This window comes from Lepidothrix coronata, unplaced genomic scaffold (assembly GCF_001604755.1).
Source record: "Lepidothrix coronata isolate B3197 unplaced genomic scaffold, Lepidothrix_coronata-1.0 Scaffold379, whole genome shotgun sequence".
Lineage (NCBI taxonomy): Eukaryota > Metazoa > Chordata > Aves > Passeriformes > Pipridae > Lepidothrix > Lepidothrix coronata.
This window is the reverse complement of record NW_016690559.1, coordinates 123,958-150,999: the sequence shown is the minus strand read 5'-3', so window position 1 is coordinate 150,999 and position 27,042 is coordinate 123,958. Positions and strand designations below refer to the sequence as shown.

The following is a 27,042-nucleotide window of genomic DNA, read 5'->3' as shown; positions in this document are numbered from 1 at the left end:
CTTTTTCCTTTTTTTTTTCTCTCAGAAACAGGATGTGAAAAATGCAGAATGTCCTTTACTCCTGTCAGGAGTCAGATCAAGAGAGAAACTCCAGTGAGAAAGGCCACTAATGTTAATTCACATTTTGTAACGACTTTGGTACCACTGTGTCTGCCCTCCTTTGTGTACACTTCCTACTAATTCTCTAATAAACTCAGCTGCTGACAGGAATGCCTGGGAAAGAATGATATTCCAGTCATTACTGCAGGGTATTCCTGGAGGGTGAAATTCATGCTTTTGAAACAAAGCAGGACAAAAGCACTTACATGCCAACACCACCTCTGTGCTTCAGCAGCCTGGGTGTGTGGGCTCACACACCACATGGGCCAGAGCACATCTTAAAAGAGGTGTATTTCACACTTTAGTAACTTTTATGCTGTTCAAGAATTCAAGCCCAGTTACTAAAGCTGCACCCCCTGGCACCAGCCCAGATTTCCACGTGACCTACCTGAGAAATTTGTTGAGATACTGCCTGCTGCAAACAGACCAAGAAAACACGCCGTTGTTTCCAGTGAGGGTGGGAGACATAATATTTCCCTCAGCTTTTCTACAAGCATTCCCTTCTCCATCGTGAATCATACCAAAGCTGAAAAGAGAACCAGGTGGGAGAGCAAAAGTCTAAATTAAACAGAAGCAAGACAAAATTTGAGGCAAAAGAAACACTCTCAGGGCAACAGCACTATGCTTGAACTCCACAGGGAAAGTGGGATTCATGCCTTTCATTCCAAAGGGATAAAAACATAATGCACCATACAAATGACTATTAGTATGAAACAAGCTCCAATTAACACCAAATTTTTGTCATCACACAATTGTCTGATGNGTTCCAAGGAAGACCCACACTGGTGCTGCACAGGAGCTCTGCAATGGGACCAGGGACAAGACACTGTCCAGAGGTACCAGAGCTGCAGACTGTGCCCAGAGTTGCACAGTTTACCCATTTCTCATTCCTGAAGGAGAACTGCTCCGTGGTGAGATGGATGGAAGTCGTGGAGCTTATGTTCAGCCACATTTGTACTTGCCTATGAATCTGTCAGCTTAAAACACGCAGTGTGAGCCTGTCTCTGCCCAGGGATAATGCCTGTTAGCATGACTGGCATGGTGATCAGAATCCAGGGAAATATCTGTGTTACACAGCCACAGGAATATACCTTAACTGCCCTCCTAACAGGGGGGAAGAGCTATAGAGCTGCATTCAACATGTAGCAGAAAAAATGGGCATGAATGAATAGAATACAAGGTGTGAATATAAAAATATTATTTTTCTAATTTTGGCCATTAACTTGCAATATTATCTCAAGCAAACCACTTTTTTCCCCTCACCTTTGTTATACAGTGTCATTCACTTTGTCTAGAATTTAACTCTTCAGTGGGAATACTGCTTCTCATGGGGTTCTTTGCTCAGTTTGAGCATCATGAGGCCCTGCTCTCACTAGGAGAGGTGTTAGGATGATACAAAGAATAATAAGTAATAATATCAAAACCCCATGTTATAATGACGAATTATGGGGATTTTATGTATATAATAAAGTTAATTTTCAGGCTCTTTCCTTTCACTGTTCTGTATTTACTCACTGTACGGGACATCTGTGGATTTCAAAGTGTTTTGGAGAGAAGTTTCATCATCTGTTACTTCAATATTGTAGTACATTGGCGACTTTATGAATGTAGTCTGTGCATGTGCAGGGAATATCTAATTTACTGGACTCAATCCTCCACTGCTATAAATCACTACAGGCTCATCAGTGTTACTGCATGTGTTGCCACCAGCTGAGGCTCCAAACTTCCTAAAATATATGTCTCTTTCTATAAATGAACAGAAGAAGTACCAATTGGGCCTATATTTTAGAATCCTTCATAAAATAATTTGTTCCCATGCTCTGCAGCCAGAGAATCCCCAGTTTATACCCCAGTGACACAATGGGCTCTGAGGAACTGTTAACCTTTCAGGTAAAAACACAAAGTAAAGAAAACAATTAAAATGTCTAACAAACCACTAAAATGTCTAACCACTGAAGCTTGTCAGTGGACCACAGAGTGTGTTCTGTACATTATACAACATTCCCCTCCTATGAAACCCTTTGGTTAATATATTCACAGTGGACCTCCAAGGCTGTCACAGGTTTGTTTTTTTTTTTTTTCTTCCAGGAATCTCTGTATCACAGAAACCAAATTCTGTTGTCTTACATCACATACTAGGTAGTCTCAGGAACATGAACACAAGCAAACGGTCATAAAGACATTTTCTATCTGGCACAGGCTTTTCCCAGGAGATTTGGTGCATTTTATTAGACAGGAGTATGGAAGTATACCAAAGAAAGGTTGAATAATATGTGAATCAAAGGCAGCAGTCAAAAAAAAAAAAAAAAGAAAAAAGAAAAATTTTAAAAATTTCCATGCATAATCTCTCAAAACAAATAAGAAAATAAAAAGGGAGGAGACTATTAAGAGATTAAATGGGATAATTCTTGAAAAATAAGCTACGTGCCTGATTCTCTCCTAATATTGATCAATAAAAATGTACTGAGGTCTTGAAATTGCATTAGTGTGACAGGAGGATCAAACAATACATATTTTACATATTTAGTCCCTTTGAATGCTTTGGCACAAGTCCCACAGGCTTCACTGGTAGCTGGATTATTCTTTAATTCCTTATTTCTCTTCAGATGTACCTGTGAAAGGGTCACTCGTGTAGACATTAGGTCATAGTATGTACTGCAGAGCATATTTGTACAATGAAAACTAAATAGTCCTGATTCAGTCATGCAGAATCAGAAGGCTCCATGCCTTGACCAATCAGCAGAATGCAGCACCACTGCTTTTCAAAGATATTCTGTGCATTAATGTTGCTGCTCAAAATAAAGTTCCTATGCTTTATCTGAACCTAGGTTTCAGGTTTGTACCACACAGAGAAAACTATGCTCCTCTACTGCCACTGGGGAGACAGACTCCAGACTGAACTACACTAAAACTGAAAACCAAAACCACGCACAAAGTTGTGAAAAAGAAATTCAAAATTATTTGGAAAAAAACAGCAGAGCAAAACCTAATCACTTTCTTTAGATTTAATTCAACAATTTAAAGAATAGCTGAAACTCCATGGAAGATTATTACTGATTTTGTATGAGAGACAGCAGGTTCTTAAGAAAATTGCAGTCTTACTACAATAGAAATAAAATGGAAACCCAGTGCCTAATCATTATATATTTCTCCATAAATCAGAGTCATAGAATCATAGAATCTTAGGTTGGGAAAGACCTTTAAGATCATCAAGTCCAACCACTTCCCCAGCACTGCCAAGGCCACCATTAAGACATGTCCCCAAGTGCCACATCTAAGCACCTTGTAAATCCCTCCAGGGATGATGATCCCACCACATCCCTGATTAGCCTGTGCCAATGCCTGACAACCCTTTTGGTGAAGGAATTTTCTCAAATATCCAGTCTAAAGATCTCCTGGCACAGCTTGAGGCCGTTTCCTCTCCTCCTGTCCCTTGTTCCCTGGGAGCAGAACCCGACCCCTTCCCCCCCCCCCGGCTCCCCCCTCCTGTCAGGGAGTTGCAGAGCCAGAAGGTCCCCCCTGAGCCTCCTTTTCTCCAGGCTGAGCCCCCCCAGCTCCCTCAGCTGCTCCTGCTGCTCCAGACCCTTCCCCAGCTCCGTTCCCTTCCCTGGACACACTCGAGCACGTTCATGTTCTTCTCGTTGTGAGGAGCCAAAAACTGACCCCAGGATTCAGGGTGTCTCAGCAGTGCCCAGGAAACAGGGACAACCACTGCCCTCGTCCTGCTGCCACACTATTCCTGATAGAGACCAGGTGCCCTTGGCTTTCTTGCCCACCTGGGCACATCCAGCTCATGTTCAGTCGCTGTCAACCAGCACTCCCAGCACAACCAGCACTTTCCAGCCCCTCTGCCCCAGCCTGGAGCTGCAGGGGGTTGTGGTGACCCAAGGGCAGGACCCGGCACTTGGCCTTGTTGAGCCTCACCCTGCTGGCCTCAGCCCATGGATCCAGGCTGTGCAGATCCCTCTGCAGAGCCTTCCTGCTCTCCAGCAGATCAACACTCCCACCCAGCTTGGTGTCACCTGCAAACTTTCTGAGGGGACACTTGATCCCCTTGTTCACATCATTGATAAAGGTACTCAACAGGACTGGCCCCAGTTCTGATCCCTGGGGAACAGCACTGGTGACCAGTCACCAGCTGGATGTAACTCCATTCCTCACCACTCTCCAGGTTTCAAATGATCTATATGTAGAATCAGCCAATCCAAATGATCTCTATTTAAATGATTTATATTAACTGTGATGTTTCCATTCACTTACACATTTGTTTATAGAAGAAGAAACTTACTTGTGTCCAGATTCGTGAGCAATAGTAAAAGCCAGTCCCAGGCCTGTATCTTCATTAATGGTGCAACTACGGTATTTGCTGCACATGCCACTGATGGGTGCAAATCCTGAAAGAAGGAAGCAGTTAAATAGCTTGTTCCTCTACAGAATTCCAAACACACATATCATCTGCACTGGTCCTAATAAGCCAGTTTATTTCGGTGCATGAAGACACTTATTTACTTTATCAGGTTTATCATGGAGGAATTACAGCAGACTTTTATTGGATGATAAAGTATAAAATTTAAATTATAATATAACACAATATAAAAAATAAATAAGAAGTTTAAGTCTAACCTCATCTCTCAAACTACACTTTACTTGTAAAGATTATTCTCATCCCACCTCCCATGCCTTTACTGCTCCCAAATTAGGGAGGAATTCCATTCAAAAAGGGCGAGTAGTCACAAAAAGGGGGAGAGGGAAAGAGTAGCTCAGAAATAATCTCAAAATCAAAAATATTCCTTGAAGGGGTGACAATCCAAAAGAGTGTCTTCAGAAAGCTTACTTTGCCATTTCTGGGGCAATGATACCAGCAATACCCTTTTTTTTCTAGGTACCTCAAAGACAAACATGCAAAAATAATACTGCTCTTCCCTCTTCAAGGAGGCTGACAGCATGTGCAAAAAATCAACTTTTTAAATTTTGAACCATTTCAGTTTCTGCTGTGGACACCCAGAAGTTTTCAGCACGTGCTTGCTATCATACCTAGGGTATCACAGGGCTCATTTTTCCAGGAGCAGATATCAAATCCCGTGAGCAGGATGGCGTGGTCGTGGCGCTTCCCGTTCTTCCCGACCAGGGCAGATTGCCACTGGCAAAAGCTGTTCAGGGACTGGTCTGCGTGGTGGTTGATCAATAACCCACCCTGCAGGGGTGGCAGAGACACAGAAACAAGGTGCTTCCATCAGTACTCAAGAAAGGGGGTTGAAAGAATAGAATTTGGTCAGGGAAAAGGGAATTATTTTTTTTGTATTTGTTCTACATAAACTTATGTGTTCCCATGTGATGACTGAGTCAGTTGATGAGTGAATGTCTTACAGTTGTAAAATAAAACTGCACCTCTCCCAAGACACACAGATATTTCCAAAGTTGGTGGTTGAAATTACAGTGCACAAATATATTTGATTCCTGAGAAAGCTGAACACTAAGCCATATTCAATCTTGTGATTAAAATGTTTGGTGATTTCTGGGGAGGAAAAGTATAATCCAAGTAGATCAACCCATCACAAATTTCTTTTCAGCAAAAGAGATTTTGTCTTCTTTTGTCTCAGCACTCTTGACACAAGAATTGGCTCCACTCCCACCTTTTGTTTCATGCTATTTTCAGTTTGGGAATTTTGGATCCTTACCATTTCTGATCATCACTTCCTGGAAAGCCCAATTCAAAATCTTTCTACTTATTTAATTACTTATTAAGTAGATTTCTTATTCCAGCCACTTCTGATCATAACACCCTGGAAAGCCCAGTTCAAAATCTTTCTATTTATTTAATCACTTATTAAGGAGATTTCTCATTCCAGACATTTCTCTTCAAGAAAACTCTGGAAATTGTTAAGTTTTGTCTCACTGGAAGCATTTCAACGTTTCTAAAGAACATTTACATGAAATGAAGGAATTTAGTATCAAAACCCAAGAAGCAGTGAAATGCAGAAAGTGTCATTTTGAAGGTTTTTGTGATATTAATCCGTTCTCATGTTTTATGTCTTAAGAAACCTTGTACATAACATGGGAGCACCCAGTGCTCCCAGTGAACAGGAGCAAATGAAGTAGCTGAGACGAAAATTCCAACACAACTTACCGGCTCTTGTTCCAAAAGAAGCAGGCTTACAACAATAATGTTTATATCACTTCCAATTGTTCCATCTTTAAACAGACTAGAGACCTGCAACGATTATTGGAGAGGAAATATCACCTACACGTATAATACTTTTTAATAGATTAAACATATGTACTGAGTTATTGCTTTGGACTTGAATTTTCAATACAAATTAATGGAGTTATATACCTTGTAGGATTAATCCAAAAGAGCTTAAGCCAGAAGAATTATGCCCCAAACCACTACACTTATTGAAAAACTTGAAAACCATCTATTGACTTCAATGGGCTTTGTTCTGTCCTTGGTCTCCTGGATCAAATGTAATCAAGGTCAAAGTTCAAGCTCAAGTTTTGTAGTACAAAAGTAAAGAGCAAAGCCACACAGGAAAATATATTTCTAGTTATATCAATTTTATGAACATAAATTTGTGCTCTCTCGAATAAATGCTTGTTTCAAGGAGACACATCAGATAAAACAGACGATTTCAGAGTATCTGCCTTTTTTGTACTACACAGGAACTACTTTAAAATTTTAAATATGTTCCAGTTTTTTTACTCTGTAGTACTGTTTCCAGAGCTGTGATAATCTAAAGATCTATTTATAAAGGCTTTTTTACATTAGTAATACATTAGATAAGGCTGCTCTTTTTGGTGTCACTACTAACAAAAGGACCTGCTCTGACACAACATTATTCCAACAGAGAAAACGCACTTCAGTTACACTACATCTTACCATGTTCATGACTGTTAAGATGTACGTTGTTACATTTTCCTTGCCATGTTTCTCCAACATTTTTTTATCCGCCACAACAAGGGTTTCAACATTTAGACTTCCATTTTTCTGAATTTTTGCAGATGATCTCTTGAACCTCGCAGAAGTCCCGTACTCGTCCGAGCGAATGTACATCTCTGCTGTGGGTGGCTTGGGTGCATCTAAAAGGAAATAAAACTGTTTTGGAAAGGGTTCAGATCACCCATGAACTGTTTCATCAGAAAATGAAGTATCACAGGTTTAGAGCCTTAGATTATTTTTACAGCATGTGATTTAATACTTCTGGCTAAGTTCCTCCATGTTTATTAAAAAAGACCCGATTCATTCCTGAGGGAAGGATGGCTACAGGGGGAGAAGGAAATGGGAGAACCACATTCGTATGCAATAAGCAGTTTGAAATAAGGAATTAATCTAATAAAATGGTAGCATCTGTGCAAAAAAACACAACAGAATTTTTAACAGAGTATCTACATTTTTCCTGTCCTTTTGATAACTTCCTGAGGTGTTTGGCATGTGCTACTTACACAGCAGTTGGCAAAAAAGTCCTTTCCAGAACAGATGTCCACGGTCAGTACAGAAAGCAGATACACACCACAAGTAAGATTCCTGCCAGCCTGTTACTGTGACTGACATCAGCCTTCTATGCGAGTCTGCCACTGAGATTATTCCTGCTGGGAATATATTTATTTAATACAGGGAAATGTCAGGCAGCAGCAAGGAGGGCTTGACAACAGGCAATGCATATCCCATTGCCAGGGTGCACTTTTTCCCTCTGGCTGGTATTGCATGGCCAATGGCACAGTTAGAGAATGGTCTCTACTCCATTTACTCAGACAGCCAGAAAGTGGGAAAAGAAATCTATGTCCCATATCCTGCAGTGCTCCTGCTATCCACAGCTTCTGCTGCATAAACCTACACTGCCTTTGCATCAAGAAAGTGGCTCAAAGGCCACTTCAACCTAATCTTTGGATAACAATAGGGGTTTTTTTTGACACAGGGTGTAACACGACACAAGTCAGGGAGCCTCAGGTAATGAAAAAAATCCTGTCTGTGCCTCATCGGAAAGTTATTCCAAAGACAGAGCTAAAACACAGATTACTTCCTTCCATGCCAAACTGGGAAATCAAGGATACCACAGAACACACAACAGTGGTCTGCCTTCAAGAACTCAGTCACTCTGAAGTACATTTAACATTGCAAAGGACTGTGCTAGTAAGATTTTCAAATGTATCACATTATAAACAATTGTCCTATACAAGTTCAAAGAACATTTCTCTTCTGGCAGCACATCAAGACATAATGAGAATCCTCACCCAAGAGAGAAGAGCTCAGTTCAAGGTACATCAGTGTCCAAATACTGTTTGGAAGGCAATACAACTTCAAGGCTTTGGACACAAATATCCATGACCAGTGAAGTTTTGCTCTTGAATTAACTGCACTGCTACTAATAAGACATAAGCAGTGGCAATGCTTCATGCATGATTTACTGATTACAGTCCAGCTAATTCTCATGATCTAAAAACATTTAGGTTGTGAAGGAGAGTTTGGAAGATGAGTAACTGGCTTTTCTAATGTTTACAAACTGCCAACACATGAAATTTTGAAAGACGGTGAGTGGGACAAGCTATTTTTGTGACACCAAAAGTGGCAATGTGCTCTTCCTTCTTACTGTTCAGCAAGTTTGATTTCATTCTTAGGTTAGGATAAATTAACCTTGACTAGGCAGGGTTAATAGCAGAGGACTGCCTTCTGTCAGACCGAATTCTCCATCCCTTTGTTCATTTGAGCTGAAATCTTCTATTCCAGGTGACTAGACTGGATTTTGCTGAAAATTTCAAACTGATATGACTCCAGATCTCAGAAGAAGACCAGGAAAACAATGTAAAAACTTAAAACCACCTAAAAAAAAAAAAAAAGGAGGGGAGGAAGAAGAAAGAAAAAAAAACAAATACTCATAGAAGGAGTGTTCCCTTTAGTGGAGTGATTTCTTCTGCATCCTATATTTTCCCCTACTAAATTAAACAATGACATGTGATTTTATTTGTAGCACTGCATTCATTCAGTGATTTGTTCTATAGATTAATCAAGGCTGGATCTGGAAGTCTGTTGCTTTGTTTATAACTCCTTCCTTTCTCTCAGAAGGTTATAGGTATGTACTGCATGAAGTTAAAGACCACAAGATGTGAAAAGAGTTTTGTGGGTAATTAAATGCCATCTTGCTTAATCAAATCCTTACAGTGTGTCTGACACAGAGTTCCTAAGATGGGTAAATCACTTACACTAATCACAGTTGGATGCTAATTGCATGTTCTGCATTTAACATAAACCCAGCTTGAATATGCAGCTAAGAACTCATAACTGTAACTGAAATTAATGAATATACATATATATGTATAGTTAAATGAATTACAAAAGCATGTATATGATAAATATTTTAAAGAAAAACCCAGTTTCTTGATTTGGTACCCAGAAGCAATGATTATTTTTGACCTCTCCTGTGCCTGTGAGTCCCATTTATAAGACAGGAGTAACAATAATATCTTCTCAGACCCCTAACCCAGGAGGTTATGAAAATACAGTGTTCCAAGTGCTCTCATTTATTATAGGAATAAGCACCGTGTAAAAGCTCAAGAGGACATGAATAATCCTGAATTTGGACAAGCAGTCATGGAAGGAACAGTAAGTAAGACACAAGACCACGGAGGACAATGCAAATAAAACTAACCAGTGTAGAGCAGAGGAGCTAATTTAGCACCATCACCCCCTGCTCTGCAGCAGGAAAACCAGACAGGAGGGAAAGGGAGGATGGAATGAGGCAGTTTTGGACTACGTTAGAATGCAAATGTTTACAGGTTGACTCACAGGCTTGTGCATCTGGCACTTGAGGTTTGGCTTTCAAACCTGGGGGGAAGGATTTTGGAACTTTTAACAAGCCGTTTGTTTTCAGGCCTCAGATAGGGCTCAGTCTCAGCCAGACACCTTTTCCACTAACTCCTTGCTCATTCCTTCCCTTCTGTTTATTTTCTCTTTCTTCCTTACACACCTTTGGAAAAGGAAGCTGCTCATTTTCTCAGAACTTGAGCAGGAAGTTGGAAGAATATAACTGGACTGAGACACTGTTTGCAGTCCAGGAGACCCTCATTAAAAATCGCAGCTCCGAAGCTGATCAGCTTTCAAAAAGCACCAACTGAATGCTGAAAGTACAGATATAGGGACCAAGGGGGCTCTAAAATGTTCTGCAATTTGAGGGCCTAAGGAAAGACTCAGAATAGATCTTGGCAGGATATCTTTCAATGTAATTTTTAAGACATGGCTCCAAAATCTTATTAAACAATTTACATGGGAGGTTCTTTTTGAAGATCTTAGTTGCTGAAAATTTCATTATCAAATGGTGAGTTCTGAAAGACTTACTCTCTATCCTCTCAGAAATTAACGATTTTGAAGAGTTTCTCTTAATTTGCAAGCCTAATTAGTTTTTTATCCCCAAACTAACAGAGAGCAGTTCAGGGACTTGGCCTCCATCACTATGCAGAATTGCTTACTGAGAACTATGTCAATGTACAAAAAAAAAAATCAGGCAAGGGATCTTTAAATCTAGGTAAAGCACAAGGAAACTAAACAGTGATTCTGATGGTTTAACAAAACAGATGATTCTGTGAATGTCAAGGAAAACTCAAGTTCTCATATGTGTTTTACTTTAGAAATACATAATTTAAAATTATTATATCCTCATCCCAAAAGGATGTGAAGAGATGCGAAGCACACCTCAGGGTCACCACACAGCCTGTAACAGCCACTATCTCAAAAGAGGAGAGAAAGTTTCCTTACATACATTTCTTGCGACGTCCACAAAAATGCTGCTTTTGAAACCTTCCATGGTGGTAACCATTCGCCCGAGCATGATACTTGTGGGAAGTGTGCATTCTGTCATGGCCAAAAGGGAAGGATTTGGGATGGGACTCTACTGTGTACCGGTGCACCTTCTCTTCTGCAGTTCGTTTGTACAACACGTGAGGATGGTGTCCAGCGGGGGACGTGTAGTTGTGCTCCTGTGCCAGCTGCTGAGGTAATGGGGATATAAGGAACTCGATCTTCCGTGTCCTTATCAAACCTGACTAAAAAAAAGCAACACCACCACAAGTTAGAGACAAGACTGTCAAGGCTCACAGCTGGAAAATGCTAACTCCTGCAGTGATCTCCCTGCAAAGCCCAGACGGGTTGCAATGTGCACCTCTAAATTAGATTTACTCAAGTGATGAGCTGGACAGTCTTCCCAATTAAAGTATGCATCGTTGCACTTTGGAGATGACCAGGTCTCACATTTGGTAACACACAGAACAGGAATGTTGTGGGACTGGCAGCACAGCACCTTCACACAGTACCATGGATAATTTCATATGCAATATTAACCCATTCTTCACAGTACAGGTTTTTTTGTATGTGTGTTTGTGTACAGGATACAGTCTCACATAAAAAGGAAATGCTTTTGGAAAATGTAACTTCTCATAAAAGCACAGATTAGTAAACCAAAATATTTCAATTAAGATTCAGGGGGTTTTCAGAACAAGGTATTACCAAACTGGAATCCCAGACTTCAGGTCGCTACAAGTAGAGATGTACATTACAAGACAGCAGCACAAAGTTGAAGCATCTGAACACTTTTGCACTATCATTTAGTAATCAACTCTCTGCAATTTAATCATAATAAACTCAGTTTAAAATTTATACCGTCCTCTAAGAGAAAGATAATCAGTGAAAGCAAGTATCTAATTGTTTTCCTTCTTGGATCCCTGAAAGACAGAAGTAAGTATGGGAAAACTACACTCTAGTTTTCACATAGTATCTGTGCATAAAACTGCACATGTGATGAAGTGTTTCCAGGATCAGGGCCAGGGAAATGTGGGTGGCACTGAGGAAGTATTTCCATGCAGCTCATTAATCAGTTATGATTTTATTTCATTTCTTGGTTTTGTAAAACACGTTGTAATAAACACTCCTTTTTACCAAGTCAAAAACCAAGGAGAAGTTTCATCAGGTAATTCTACTACATTATATACGTAATACTAGACACAGATTTTTGGTTTGGATCAGTGAGGCTCTACCATGTGCCAACACCCTCCTGCCAAAATTGACATCCCACGAGGACTACATATCTCTTATGCTTCAGAAAAATATGTGCAGACAAACAAATGTCAATTGCAAACCATCTTGCCTGACATCTCGAGTCCTCCCAGACCATGATTCCACCTCCTTCCCCAAAAAGTCTTCTTTGGAAATGCAGGTAAGAGACATACATGACCTGTTCCCTTCTGAAAGGGATGCTCTTCTTTAGCCTAACTTCCTAGGGCCAGAATGCCATGGGTATCAGAAGGAAAGCAGTTCCAATGTCTAACGTAAGCACGGTATTTTTTAAGGATCTGTGGAATTTTCTACACTTTAAGAACTGTTTCCCATGAGGAAAACTTAACAGAAAATAGAAAGTTACACACGAAATCTTCACAGCTTTAACTGTTTACTAAGCTAATGCTGACAATGATTTTAAGCCAATTCCAGCAGGAGAGATTTATCAGAGATCTACAGGTCCTCAACGGTCTACAGTCATCTACTGTGCTCTTTTCATGGAAATTCACTTCTGTTGTTCCAAATCAAAAGCAACTTTGCAGTACTCCCCAATATAAGCACCTCTCACATGGGCCTAATAACGATGCTCATAAAATCATACTGTGATCTTAATTTTTACAACAGAAGAGATCTCACATTATGAACTGAGAGTGTCTAATTGCCCTCTGAGTAATAATAAGAAAACAAACTGAACAGATATTCTGATTAATGATTTGTCCCCTCTCCTTTCTTCAACATGAATTCGTAATTACGTATCTCAGCCTGTATCTACTTAACATTCGAAATGAAGGTTAAAATTGCCTCCATCAATAACAGACAGGATTTAAATAATTGACAGGAATTTAACTTGCCTGCCCACTGCAATAAGTTGGCATATTTCAAATGTCAGATCACATTTGGTCATGACAAAGTACTTTCCTGGAGGGAAGAAGACTTATATTTTAATCCTTATGATGTGTGTCATCACACAATTTACAAGTGGTTCTGAGAGGCTATCCTTATCTACTAGAATGCACTGATAATTGGGTGCTGCTAAGTGGGGCTTTTTTTCAGCTGGAAAACAGAAATGTAGTGAATCTGGTTTTTATTTCCCCATTTTAAAGGTTTCCACATCTGAAATTATTCCTGCAGGATTCATTTAGTAAATGATTCAAACCATATGGAAAAAAAAGGGGGTCCTACATTTTCCTGTAAGAAACTGTCCCTGATGTACACCAAGTTTCAGCCTCAAACATAATTTCTATATTTAACGTTATAAGGGAGGATTGAGAATTCAGGGTGGGGGGGAAGAAGCAACTGAATTCTGGGCCCTGCATGTGTTTTGCTGCACCTTTACAGAGGTTGTAGATGACTAAGTGCCTTATAAATGTAGTCACTTTTTCCCAGCAGAAATGACCCTAAATCTCCACTAAGACTTCTTTCCTTTGGGTTTTACATCAGGCTCATCCACCAAATTGAAAAATGCTGTGTGAATGAAAGATACCTTCTTTTTGATAACATCCAGTTTTATGAAGTTGTCAAGAAGAAAGGAGAAGTGCCACGGAACAGTTTGGACACTCATTCAATCACAGACTATTTTCCACTTCTTCCAGGTATGGGATGGGATAGTTTCAAGGATTCATATTGAAATAATCGTTTTGGGAATTCCAAGTAATGCTGAGAATGCTGACCCGGCTTCAGACAGAGCTGCAGACCTCCGGAGAACTGCAAAGGGGGCAATGGGGCAACAACTGCCAGGTACTTTCTTGCAGGTTCTTGAATTTTAGTGTTAAGTAAAGCAAAGTGACCCATGGCTATGGTTGTGTTGGCTGGAAAACATGCCAGCTGGGAAATGCCACAGCACAGAGGAAGGAGACCAGCCCAGAGCCATCTTTTCTAACTTTACACTGCCAAGGAATTCCAGATTCTGGAAGCCCAGATTTTGGCTAGTCTGTACTCCTGGGTGTTCTGGTAATTTTTTTCTACAAATACATGACACATCTCCATAATTGTGAGTTAGATGAAATATATTTATCCAGCTCAAATACTTCAGTAGTTGAACAAATACTGTCAAAGTCGTCATGGAAAATTATGCATTGGGTTTCCTATTGTCAGCACAGCTTTCAGGATACATGTGACTTTCCTCAAATCAAGGATGTCTTTCCAGTAACCTTGATGGGCTTAGGACAAAATGAGGACAGGGTCAGATAGGTCAGACCCCCATTTTTATTTCAGATTCTCTGCAATTATAACACCATGAGAGGAAGCAGGATGACAAAATCTAACATTCTTCTAAGTCTAGACAACACAGCATGAAAAAGGCCAGGGACTCCTGTCTATTCCTTCTGTCTCCCACTGTGGCTATCACTAATAATAGCAATAATTGTGAGAATATGGTGGGAAGGAACACCCAAGAGATTGCTCAGTTGGAATTTGCTGTTCCCTTGTTTTTCCCTCACAATACATATCTGCTGTCCTTCTGCAAGGGATATCCCAGGCCATTGGAAAGAAAATGGAAAGACATACATTGACCTGTGTGGTTAGCAAATAATTTTGAATCAATAAATTAGAGGAACTTGTAGTTTGTTTGCAGAAAAGTTGAGAAGAGATAAAAAGGCAACATTCCTCCCATTCCTTATTTGTTATAAAACATTTGCTTAGCTCGAGGCTGAAGGAATTTTCAGATCCAATATATCTTTGTGAAATTCCTCAGTATCCAGGTGTTATCACCAAGGTACAGCACTTGTTCTGTTTTCTTGGTGAGTCTCAAAAGGAAAAAGAATATCAGAATTAAATTTGGACAAGGGAAATGATGACATGGTATCTGCTGCAAGATTTTTTTTAATTGAAGATGGATTATAAGTTCAAAAATAAGGACAACTTTTTAAACCACTGAAAAAGTTGATCTTAGCTATACAAAACCACAACCTACATGGAACAATTTTGAGAGTCACACACTAACATATCTGTTCCTAACAGGTCTCATTGGCCTCTTACTGGAACAGCACAGAGGCTGCTCCCATTTGCTCCCCCTGTGTTCTTAAACTCTGAGTGAAGTCTTTGGCTGCATTTCCAGCCTGTAAACCTCATTCAGTTGGAGGTTTCAGCATCTCCAAAAAAACAGACCCTCCAAAAAAACAGACCCTCTACAAAAACCAGAGCAGTGACAGGGAGTGAAGGACTTTCAGAACTTCCATTTCTCACCCATAATTTAAGAAAGCTGAGTGCTGAGATATCAGGCAAATCCTCACTCTACACCAGCAGAACTTCATGGCTGTGGGTTCTCTGTTTGCATACAAGGCATTTTCATTACATGCTAATTAAATCAAAGGCAACAGCTTTATGCATATTAAAGCTAGAGGAGTTTCAGAAACCAGATGCAAATAATGAGGTCAGAAGCACAATGAAGTGAAACTGAGAATTAAAACAGATGAATAATTGAACTGCAGTGTCTCTGTTAAACATAACTACTGATGTAAAGTTAATTACAGTTTGTACAAGAACAAGAGTAGTATCTCAACTAAACAAAGTGCTAAAAAATATGCATGTATTTTCTAAGGAATACTACTTATATCCAAAATGCCTTATTCAATGCTATGAGCATATAGATAAAATTAGGTGCTAAAAACCCACTGTCTTAACTGAGCAGCTAAAACAATGGCCAAAGAAATCAATGAAGTCTACACCAAATTTCTCAAAAGGAAGAGTTAAATCTTATTTCACACCCATTAAAATAGTTCCAAATATTCATGAAAAGTTTTAAAAGACTTGACAAAAGGCCAACTGAAATTGGCATAAAGCTTTCCACAGACTTCAGTGGACATCGATCCAAGACTTCTGCTGTGTTATTTCCCAAATGTCCAGCTCTTAAAAAAAAAAACCAAACCATTGACTCAAACGCATCCTAACAAGAGTTACAGAATGTACAGAGACAAAAAGTACAGTTTTTAGTTCCACTCAAATCAAATAAAAATTTAAATTAAGAACTTCCCTGAAATACGAGGAACAAGTAGAACAGATGACCTAAGAATGATGGCTGCTGGCTATTTAAGATCATCTGAGGTCAAAGATTCCCAGAAATCTAGTATTCACATCACATTGTTGGGACCATCTCATGTTATAGCATATTGGAGTCTTTCCTCATTCACTTTGCAGGGAAAACTCATTAAATTATCTTGTCTACAGATGAACTTGTCTACAGTTCATTTTAATCAAACTCTTATTTCCTGCCCTGATGCTCTGCTAAATCTCTGGCACTTTGGCACCACAGAGGAAACACAAAAGACCCATCTCTGCCCACAAAGGAGGAGTGACTGCCTTAGCTCAGGTGTCCCACCTGCGGGTTCTGCCTGCCAGACCATTTCCCATACTGAAAAAACAGGCATGTTGGGGGTCCAGAGAATATGAACTTAGAGCTACCTGACAACAGCCAGAAGCTGCCTTTGGGCCCAGACTGACCTACCAGAATTGGGCAGATGTCAATTTTTAAATAATGATATACAGCAAAGTGTGCTAGAAGAGGAGAGAGGTCTCCCCATGACTCCTGTACCTGTGCTCAGACTCCACCACAGACTGACAGGGAGATGAGGCCCTTCCCTCAGGTTTTATGATCAGGTAATAGCAGTCCCTTCACCAAGTACAGAAATGATCTTCACATCTGCAATCATCCCTCCATTCCTGCCGGGAGCACATGCTCCAAGGCAGCCAGAGGCAGCCCAGCCCAAACCAGGAGCAGCAGATCTGCTCAGAGCCTGGGTCAGCTCAACCACAGCACAACACTCGTGTCTGGACACGGTTTTTTGTACCAGCCAGCTCATGGCCAGCAGCTTGGAGAGCAGCAGCAGTGATTTCAGAGCCATTTCAAAAGTACCCCTGGAGAAACCCGTGTGGAGGTGGCAGACCCTGTGCTCGCACCAGCAGCCTGAGACAGAATCCTGCCGGGACAGCAGGAGAAGTGCCAGCTGTTTAGAACAGGTTTTGGGTCAAGCCTTGAAAATGTGGTAAATACATCATTTTCTCACACATGCCAAGGAATCCCAGGAAGAATAAAGTCCTGTTAAGTCTGTCAGCATTCATCATACGAATTCCTCTTTCACCCAAAGCAAAGATATTCAACCAATGCTATCACGAGGCTGTTCAAAGCAGTCCTGCACCATGTAAGCAGTTTAAATAAATTACTGTTTCTTTAGACAACGTGTAATGAAGTAGACTCACCTCTGGGGATGGGTTAAATTGGTAGTCTGAAAAATATGTGAGACTATAACCTTACTACAGTCATGAGCAAAACTACTTCCAAGAATTATATCCAGCAGTATAGTACAGCCTGACCTGGAACTGCAGATACCCGATATCACTGACTGACTTTTTGAGAGATGGCTTAACTGAGCCCCTCTCAAGTTAGGGTCAAAATGTCAATGCTCTGGAAAATATAATCAAAATGAGCAAATTAAGATGTGAAATTAGGTAGAAAAAAAAAATGACAAGCAGCATATCTGGAAAGCAGAAAGAAGGAGCTGAATTGCAGAAAAGTGTTGCTGAGGTGAAAGATATTTTTACCCTCGGGAAGCATCAGGAGCAAACAGCCAAGCCAATGGCAGTAAATCACAGTAATTAACCAAGTTCGTTCCCTCTCCACTCTGACCCACAGCCCCTTTGCTGGGAGTGGCTGCAGAGGGGACAGCAGCAGCTACAGAGCTGAGCTGGATTTTGCCTCCACACAGTTTCTGTCCCCCTTCAGAAGGGCACTTACACAGTTACCCACATTACTGAAGCACAGGGTAAGTGAAACAAGCCACTCAAACACAGTGACAGGGACACGATCCACGATCCACCAACCAAAAGTGAAAAGCCTAGACCCTAAATCCATACACAGATTGTTAAAGTAATGACAGACTTTTACAGAGTGTTAAGCACCCAGGAGCTCCCATTGAGCTGAACATTGTCTCTGCAAACATTTCCAGAGTGCTTTTATACCACTTTGGGAAAGCAAATGTTCTGGGAAACTAGTGAGAATGGACTCTCATGAGGTTTCCAATAATACACATGTATTATTGAAGTCAGGAATCCCACGAGTAAAACTCGGAGCATGTTCATTTTTGATCCCATCCCAAACCAGGCAGCACAAAGGCATGCAAACACACTAAAGGAAAGAGAGAATTTTTAACTAAACTTTTCCCTAGCTTTTATGTTTGCCGAAAAAACGCACCCATGCTTCAGAAAAGTATCCAGTCTGCAAATGGGCAGCTCCTGATGACTACCCCGGAGTCAGGGAAGTACAGAAGTGATGTTTTATTGGACTGGGTCCTTGGCCAATGAGAATAACCTCAGCAGACCTTTACTGATTTTCCCCAGATTGGAATACCTGGCTCTGTACCACAGCAAATGTTTAGGTTAAGTTAATGGCCTTTACACACACTAAAATATTTTTATCGTGAAAGAAGCATTAGAATCACTGGTTGCCTATTCTGACTTGAGAATTGTCAGCAGATGACATTTTTCTTTAAAATCTGACTCACAAAAATAACTCAATTATTCTGTTTTCTAACATAATACAGATTTCTCACAAATGTAAAATGTTACGAGTTCTTAACAATATAGCATTTTATTATTACCTGAGGATCTGACAGAAAGAGAGTACAATGTTTAAATTACCAGTCTGAGTTAGTCAATGAAAGACCACTCTGTTTGGTTGCTCAAAAGAAATGCTATGCAGAACATTCAGCAATTATTAAAACAAGGTAACAAAACTGCATGTCTTTAATTATTCCTATATGAACAAAGAGGGTGTTATCTCTCAATAGTGCCTTTGTATTTCTGCAGTTGACTGAACTTGTTTCAAACATCTTTATGCAACCCCCTGTCAGCATACAGCAAATAAGGAAATATTCTTATTTGTTCCTCCACTTAAGGTAATTGAACCAGTCACCTTGGTATTTAAATGTATTAAACTGGTATTTATTGCAGGGTAATGAGATATTCTAGAACTAACACAAAGTTGATTGCTTTGCCACAGATTAAATACTTGCTTGTCAGTATGTGAGCTCCCTCATTTCTCATATTTTGGGTTTTTTTGGAAAAAAAACCCACAGAAGTGAGCATGATAAATGAACAGAAGAAAAATACTAATGTAAACTACAGCATTATGGCACTAACTGTATACCAGTAATATTTAAGTGAAGCACCAGAGGTTTACCAAGTTGCACTTAGGATCAGTTAATTTACAATTCCATCAGGAGGGCTCTTTGGCTCCCTATAAAGGTTTTGGAAGGCAATTAGCTAAAACCAACAGCTCAAATTTGGCCTTGGTAGCTATACAAGCACTTGGGCATGGCCTGTTTAAGCAAATCCCTGCAATTGCTAAGATAAAATCTACATCTTTTATTAGTTATGACAGCTCTGAAATCCATCACAAAGCAAACAGGAAACAGAGGGATTATTTAATGAGTGCATTTATGCTTCACTTTTCCTAAAAAGAGGCAGCCCACTATTTGACATGTGCTGTCTGACAGTTGATTAGTTACTTAGGATACATCAAGTATAACAGAAAAACTTATTTCAGAGGGTATCTTAGTTAGTTCCCTAATCTGACATCCCACATAACTGGGTGCCCAGCTTCAGAAAATGCTCAAGGTGTGAGAGGAGGTTGACCTTTTGGAAATCTTCAGAAGCACCCTCTCTCTGTCCTCTCATTCCGTGTAACAGCACAAACTAAAAGCACCATTTATGTCCCTCTTAAATATCTGAAATTCGACTTCAAGATGCTCAGATTTTTTAACAGATCTTTGGACAGGGCAGAATTTCACCCTAACGATGGTTTGCTACAAATTATTTATGCTGCTTAAAGGATGAGGTGAAATGATGTTCTGGCAAGGTTCTCCTCCCCCCTTGTGTACAGCTAATCGATTTTATGTGGCTGGAGTTCAGATGTACAAATATTCTAGGGAAAGTGCATACGTTCTTAATGAAGCTTCTGTTCCTAGAGTGGTGATAAAGGCAAAACCAATAAAATTAGGGCATAGTGACACAGAAAATGAACAGCTTAAAAAAAAAAAAAAAAAAAGAACTGATAATAGATAACTAAAATCAGTACTTGGAAATTCCTTTCCATAGGTACTTAGCATTAACAGATGCTTGCTTGAGTGCTTCTGATCAGGAACATTCCTCCCTATCAGACAGGCAACTCCAAACATTAAAAGTCATGAATTAGGCCTTGCAGGAAACAACACTATAAATTATGAGATTTTTTTAAAAATAACGCTGAAGGGCTTCAGTGTTTTATTTTCTTTCTGATTTCTTCAACAATTTTCAACTAAGATTTTTAAGAGGCTTTTTTACCCTTCATAATCACATGTACTAGAATCAAACTTTAGTGGTTTTTGGTTGGTTGGGGTTTTTTTTAGTGAAAACACAGCTTTTCCAGTGATGACGGGCCATTGGCAGCCGGACCCTTCAGAACACTTCATGAGTGAGAGCAGCAGGCAAGCTTGAAATACTCCCTCTCCCTCACAAGACACCCTGTTGAGGCTGCAGGTAACAGAGAGGGACACTTGCCCAAGCCCTGGGTCACCACCTGGGGCTACCTGATGGCAGCCCCTTCACTCTGTTCAGTTGTGGCTGCAGAGTGACTCACACCAACTGCACCAAAGCCCCAAGCAAACGCCCTCCACAGGGGTGGTTCACCACCCAGGCCCACTTTTCCCCAGTGAAGATCCTCCAGATATAAACTTCAGCCTGGCAGAGCTGATGCAAATGAATTTGAGGGGGCAGAAGATCTGAGCCTGTCTGACCTGGGATAATTTGCATTCAAACAAAATAAATCCAGCTCAATTCCCATAGCAATTTTGCTTTGCTATGAATAGCTCAGGCAGCTCCAATAACGAGGGGCTCGGGTTACATCTGATTGCCAGCTGTATTGCTTACTAAGAAGTTAGGTCAGTGGTTCCCAACCTTTTAATTTTCCTTGTTGGAGTATACATTGCTATGGATTAGTTACATGAGAGAGTGGTCACAAGGAACTCTGTAGGGAGCAGAGTATCAGCTTTGCTGATATTCCACATACACAGACATATACATATGTTGAAATATCTATGTGGGAAGGAGAAGGGGAGTGGAACAAAAGACCTTAGGCCATTAAGGGAATGGAAAACAAGAAGCAAAGATGGCCCAAGAGTGAGAATGTCAGGCTGGCGCCTGGGTTATCTGGATTAAACTCCCAGTTCTTCAGCATTTCAGCTCCTCTGCTCCTTCTGTCTCAGTTTTATAGGCAGGATTTTGTAACCAACCCAGAAAATGTTCAAGAGAGATTTGTGAAGGTTCACATTTGACCCTGGCTGGGTGGTTCTGTTAAAGAGCCTCCATGTGCCCTACTCTAAGCTACAGCCCCAGCCTTCAGGATGTCCCTGAGCAGCTTGGGCTGTGTTCCTGTTCTTTTGCTTCAACAGTCTCTTTGAAACAGGCCAGCAGCCTAGGTGCCTCCAAATATCTTTCCCCCCCCACCCAAGAAAAGGTAAATCAGTAAAACCTTGACTGCATTCACATGATTAAACCCCAAATACAGGGCAGCAGCACCCCAGAGATCCACCAAGTTTTAATAAGACCTCACCATTTTCTCAGTTTTCCACAATATTAAGAAACCTGTACAATGGCAACTGCACATAACATTTTGACAGCCATACAAACATCCTTAGCATCCAGAGCTTGGTTTATAATGGACATTTGAATAAGGAGTTATTTACTAAGATAAATGCAGTATCTCCCATCTGTGTTCCATGTCATGAAGAACCCTCATATTTGTAAGCCCTGTCCACAGCCACAAAACCTGCTTTCCCCAGATTATATTGCCAAGTGTGTCATGGGTCCAGAAAGCTTTTTTTTTAATCTCCCTGTAGCCAAGTGCTACTGATCTGCACTGCTCAGCCTTCCTGCACTCATCTTTGTCCTGCTTTAAAGCTGCACACACTCACACTCCTCTCCCACAAATCAGCCAATGCTTTTATTTTAAGGGGATGATGCCCAAATGTGAGCATGGTATAACTGCTCTGTTGAAGACACTGTGCTGAAGTTAAAAGCAGGAAGCCTGGATTTGTCCCAGACTAGAGAAATTTTTAATACTGTTATAAATGGAAGTTTGATGAGAAGTAATTTTGAGTACTATTTTCTAACTACAGAAATCTCTGTAGTAGAAACAACTGTGATGACATGCAAAAACTGCCACAAAGAGGTCCTGTTGGATATGAAATAAAACATCATGCCATGGCTATTTTAAAATGGACATAGAAAAATACTACCTTAATATTGGTCCAAGTTTTCAGCATAAAGTGATCCATTCTTCAACCTAATGTATCCATTTACATCTCCTGACATCTTGTCTGCTGACAAAGTCAGAGCCCAAAACACAAGCCTAAACCAGTACTTGGAGTGTTAACACAATGGTTTGCAGGTATTCAGATCCATGTTTGAATTGTACCCACTGAACAGGCCAGAAGAACTAAAATGGTCACAAAAGGTTATACTAAAGTCTGGTGATGGCAAAAATCAATGTAAGCCTGTGAATTATGTAACTGTTTAGCAGGGATGACTCCTAAGAAAGATGATGTGGGAACATTTATTTATGTCTTTTCATTAAAGAAATCAGTTCGACCTTTGAGAATCAGAGGTGAAAACAGGAGACGAAGAAGGTTAGGAGAGGACAGACACGTTCCCATCTCTACAGTCCCACAGGAACTGATCCAAGAAGGGAGGGCCTGGATACCTGTGTCAGCAAGCACACACTGTGAAGAGCATTTCTTCATGAAAGCATTTGTACAATAGTGTTTTTAGCACACTACCTTACATATCAGGCTCTCAAAATATAGTCTGTGGAGCTTCAAAGCTCTAAGTAACCCTGTGATGTTCTCTGAGATTTCAGAAAATAGGAAAACTAAAGTGACAAAGGGAAGGTTGTGCCTGAAAGTAACTTCTTTTTCCATGAGATATTCTTGATATTAAATTAGTCTAAGATGTCCAGATATCTATTGCACAGATGTTGCACTATGTTAAACACCATAGTCCTTCTACTGAAATAAAGATGCAGTGAAGACAAGGGAGGTATTTTGTTGACAGCTCAGCATGTTGCAAAGTTATAAAAGGATGGTAAAATAATAAATATATATCAGCAGAAGATTTAAGAGGCAAAATTTCCTAAGCAGCCTGACCTTGTTTCTGCAATGAATCTACTGAACAGTAGGTTAAGCAAAGGTCAGGTTAAGCATAGGTTAAGAAAAAAAGCTCCAAGGGGAGGAATGTGCTGTCAGGGTCACCAAGGCTCTGGGACATCAGGGAAGTGTGTGAGAGTCACAGACACTTCAGCTTCAAATGTAGATCATAGTCCCAGGGCCTGGGTGTTCTCCCTGCTCCATCCTGACACCACAGGACACAGCCAGCAGTGAGAGAAGTGCTCTTGGATCTTGAGCCCTTGCCTAGAAATCAGGACACACCTGGTCTGCTGAGAAGTGCTGCACGTGTCAAATAATTAGTGCATCAAAGCCCACCAACATCCATAAACAAGAGACAATTTGCCTACTTTCATAGGCTAGAACTAGAAAAATGAATGTGAAAAGTGGCAAATGTGGTCCTTCAAATTCCCAGTCTCTGCACAGCCTCTGATTTAGCATTCTGATATTCTAACTCCTCTGCTAGAGCCTGTCCTCAAGCCCCTGTCCCACCTATGACCGTATCCTTGACTTTTCCCCAAAACAATTGGCTGCTCAGTGGCCTCTAAAGGAGCACTGCCTGCCAAAAGACTATTGGCATGATGGTAGTCAAGCACCCTTTGTGACTACATGTTTTCCTACAGAAGCTTCCAGGAGTTAAAGCACAATCCTGGCACTTCTCAGTGCGAATCTGCCCCACTTCACACGTTGTGACTAAATACATGAGTGTTCCTGCAATCCATCTGGATCATCAGTCAGTCACTCCACCTTTTCTTCTTTCCAGGTGGTAACGCAAACAGAGGAAAAGCCAGAAGGAGCTCTTGTGAAACATTTCCTCTCTTCACAGCATGTTACACCACACACTCCTCCCACTGCAGAAAACCAGCGGTGTTAATGTGCTCTGGAAGTAAATTAGGCACAAATAGCACCATGGGGAACTTAAATATTTTGAGTGTATACCATATAATCAGGAAATGCCCACCCTCTTTATCTGTTAGGAACAAGGAAACTGAAAGCTTTGTAATTTTAAACTGCCCATCAGTTGCTATGAATCAATCAGGCCTCTTGCTGGGGAGAGACAGCACACACAAGGCTGGCAAGATAACAGAGGGTTTAAGCTACACTCCCCATCCTGTCGGAATAGTTTCAGCCCAAGATTCCACATCTGATTCCACCCCTCTCTGTGGCTTCACTGAACCCCCCAAGGGGACTTGAATAGGACACTGAACTTTCCTAGATTGTCAGATTATTTATACCATCACTAATTCTCAGAAATGTCACTAATCTGAAATAAATTTAACCTTGTTTTCAATAGCAAATAAATTTTATAAAAATAATTTAGAGATTTACAGTGACTTAGTCCTTTAACATATTTTAACAAATGATAAAGGAAGTCATGCAAGACTGATATACAACCACTACATTACCATTTTTTTTGCAATAACCCAACATCCATCCACTTACTACAAAAATCAAAGACAAATCACAGCTACTTTCTCTTTAAAATTTAAGTCCCTTCCTGGAAGAAGCAAGAAGGTGTTGACTTAAATGATAATTACTATTTTGCTAGGAGATAATACAGTTATTGAACAGCAGAAGAGAGAACAGCCATAAAGAGCACTGCCTTGTGCAACTTTATGGACGTACGAATAGATCAGTATTTCACTAACAATGGATGCCAAATTGCACCATCCTTTGTAAGATAAAGATTAAAGAATTGACACTAATTCAGTGCATTGGTATAGAAAAGTATGTATGAATATATAAATTCCTCTTCCTTTTTATTGGCAGTTCAAACACAAGAAGCCAGGTCCAAAAGCTAAGCTGTTGTTAAGGGCATGTGGCATGTCCAGGGAGATATTTTGGAGCATATGGGCACCATCCAGGGCAGGCTGATGGTGGGCAGGAAACACAGCCCCATGGGAAATCCTCCACATCTTCTGTTAATCCTAACACAGGAGTAGGGCTGTGGAGGCAGAATGACCAAATGCTTCAGTTTGCAGAAGACAGACCTTCATTCTGGATGAATAACATTTCCTTCTGTTTTGTTTCTCACATCAGAGTGTGTTCCTGACTTTCCCAAACTGTAGTCTTTCAAATGACTAAATAAATCATGTGAACAGCCACAACAAAAAAATACACAATTCCCTCAGCCCTCAAGCTATTTGCAAGTAATGTAGTGTTGTGGTGCTGCTCTGCACCAGAAAGCTAGTTTTCAAGAAATGCTTGGGAAATTACAACTAAAATAAACTTCTAAGGGCACTGTAACCCAAAAGCTGAGAACCTGTAAACAGAACCAGGGCAATATTCAGAGGCCAAGACCACGGTCTGGCATGTTTTTGCTCCCAGCTTCATCTATCTGTGGTGATGTACCAGCCTCTATGTTTGGCTTCTGGTCCAAACTGTCCTTTCATTGGTATTTTGTCTGTCCCACAGGCTGATGGAGAACACAAGCCTTTGTCACCACCTCACGAACCTGATGTTCCCTGACACGTGGCACTGACTGTACCCTGTGCTGCCCTGGCTCCCACCCTGTCCTTGGGACCACGGATGGTCCTCATTAAGCTGGACCTGCAGGACTGTCTGTGCCTCAGGCAGCTAAAATGACCACCCACTCTCTCTGGTAAACACAGGAATCAATTAACCATTCCTGTCACAGTGTTCTCCTCTCTGCAGTTACTCAGCTCTTGCCGGATGGGCAGAAGATGAACGGGGTCTTGTCCCCTACAGGTGTGCCAGGATGACACTGATCATCTCCTTGCACATTTTTGCAGATCGAACTGGGAAGTCCCTCTGCTGTCTTACAAGGGCAATAAGCCTCAAAAGCTACCATTGTCTGTTTCTCTCAATACCAGATGTGCCTTTATCAGGGTTTGATTTGGGTTAGGCCAAACAACCACTTAACGTTTACTGTTGGCTTCAAATTTTTTGGTGGCCATCATGCTTCCTTTACTCCCTCATTGTCAGAATACTCTGGCAACAGAGTGGAATGAAAACACTTGGCACTAATACACTGAAACGTATCTGGCAACTGCAGGCACTACATGCCAAGCACTTGAGTGCATTTTCTAGCAGTAGCAGCAGCAGCTGATTCTCTGGGAAACTGCCTGAGCTCCTGCCTCATTTCACTGCTGGCTGTCACAACTCTGAGCAGTCCATGAGAACAGCACAGGGTCACAGCCTGCAAATGGGTTTCTTTGCCCTTCAACATCCTGTTTTCCTCCATTTAACTTCTGATTCAGTGAAATCTGATTATACAGCACCCCCTTGGATTATGTACAACATGCATTTTGGGGTCTGCCAGGAGAAACACGCTTCACTTTTGTGATGAGCCAGTGGTGCTTCCCATTTTCCAATGTCTTTCTAAACCGAATAGCAACTACAGTGATGTTTCCCAAAGAAGTGGTGTGCCTATTGACTCAAGGGCCAAGATGATGTAGGGAATAAGAAAAGAGACCTCTCCCTAGGCCAGGTTCAGATCCAAAGCAGTCAGCATAACACATATTACTCACCACAAGAAGATGAAGCCCATAAACCAGCAAATACCTGTCAATGAGAGTGGGCAATACTGGAGTGCAGGAATCAGCAGATGTCAGCAGCTCCCTTGTGTCTCAGCCTGGAAATTACCCTTTTTCTGTCCCAAGCTTTTTCTTCTCAAGCTTTTGCTGCCAGAGGCAGGATAACAAGCTGACTATTAGTACATAATGTCTGGACTGCAAAAAAATATCCACATGGCCT

At 40.8% G+C, this 27,042-nt stretch overlaps 1 protein-coding gene across 2 annotated transcripts in view; it reads right to left on the bottom strand.

Annotated features, from left to right (window-relative positions):
- ADAMTS18 (ADAM metallopeptidase with thrombospondin type 1 motif 18) overlaps window positions 1-27,042 on the bottom strand; it is a 63,567-nt gene that overhangs the window by 24,544 nt on the left and 11,981 nt on the right. For both annotated transcript variants that reach the window (XM_017839143.1, XM_017839144.1), the window contains exons 4-9: window positions 10,848-11,130; window positions 6,977-7,176; window positions 6,227-6,310; window positions 5,134-5,293; window positions 4,388-4,493; window positions 488-625 (exon numbers count right to left, since the gene is read on the bottom strand). In XM_017839143.1, the coding sequence (XP_017694632.1) occupies window positions 488-625; window positions 4,388-4,493; window positions 5,134-5,293; window positions 6,227-6,310; window positions 6,977-7,176; window positions 10,848-11,130 (971 nt within the window). The remainder of the gene's footprint in view (window positions 1-487; window positions 626-4,387; window positions 4,494-5,133; window positions 5,294-6,226; window positions 6,311-6,976; window positions 7,177-10,847; window positions 11,131-27,042) is intronic.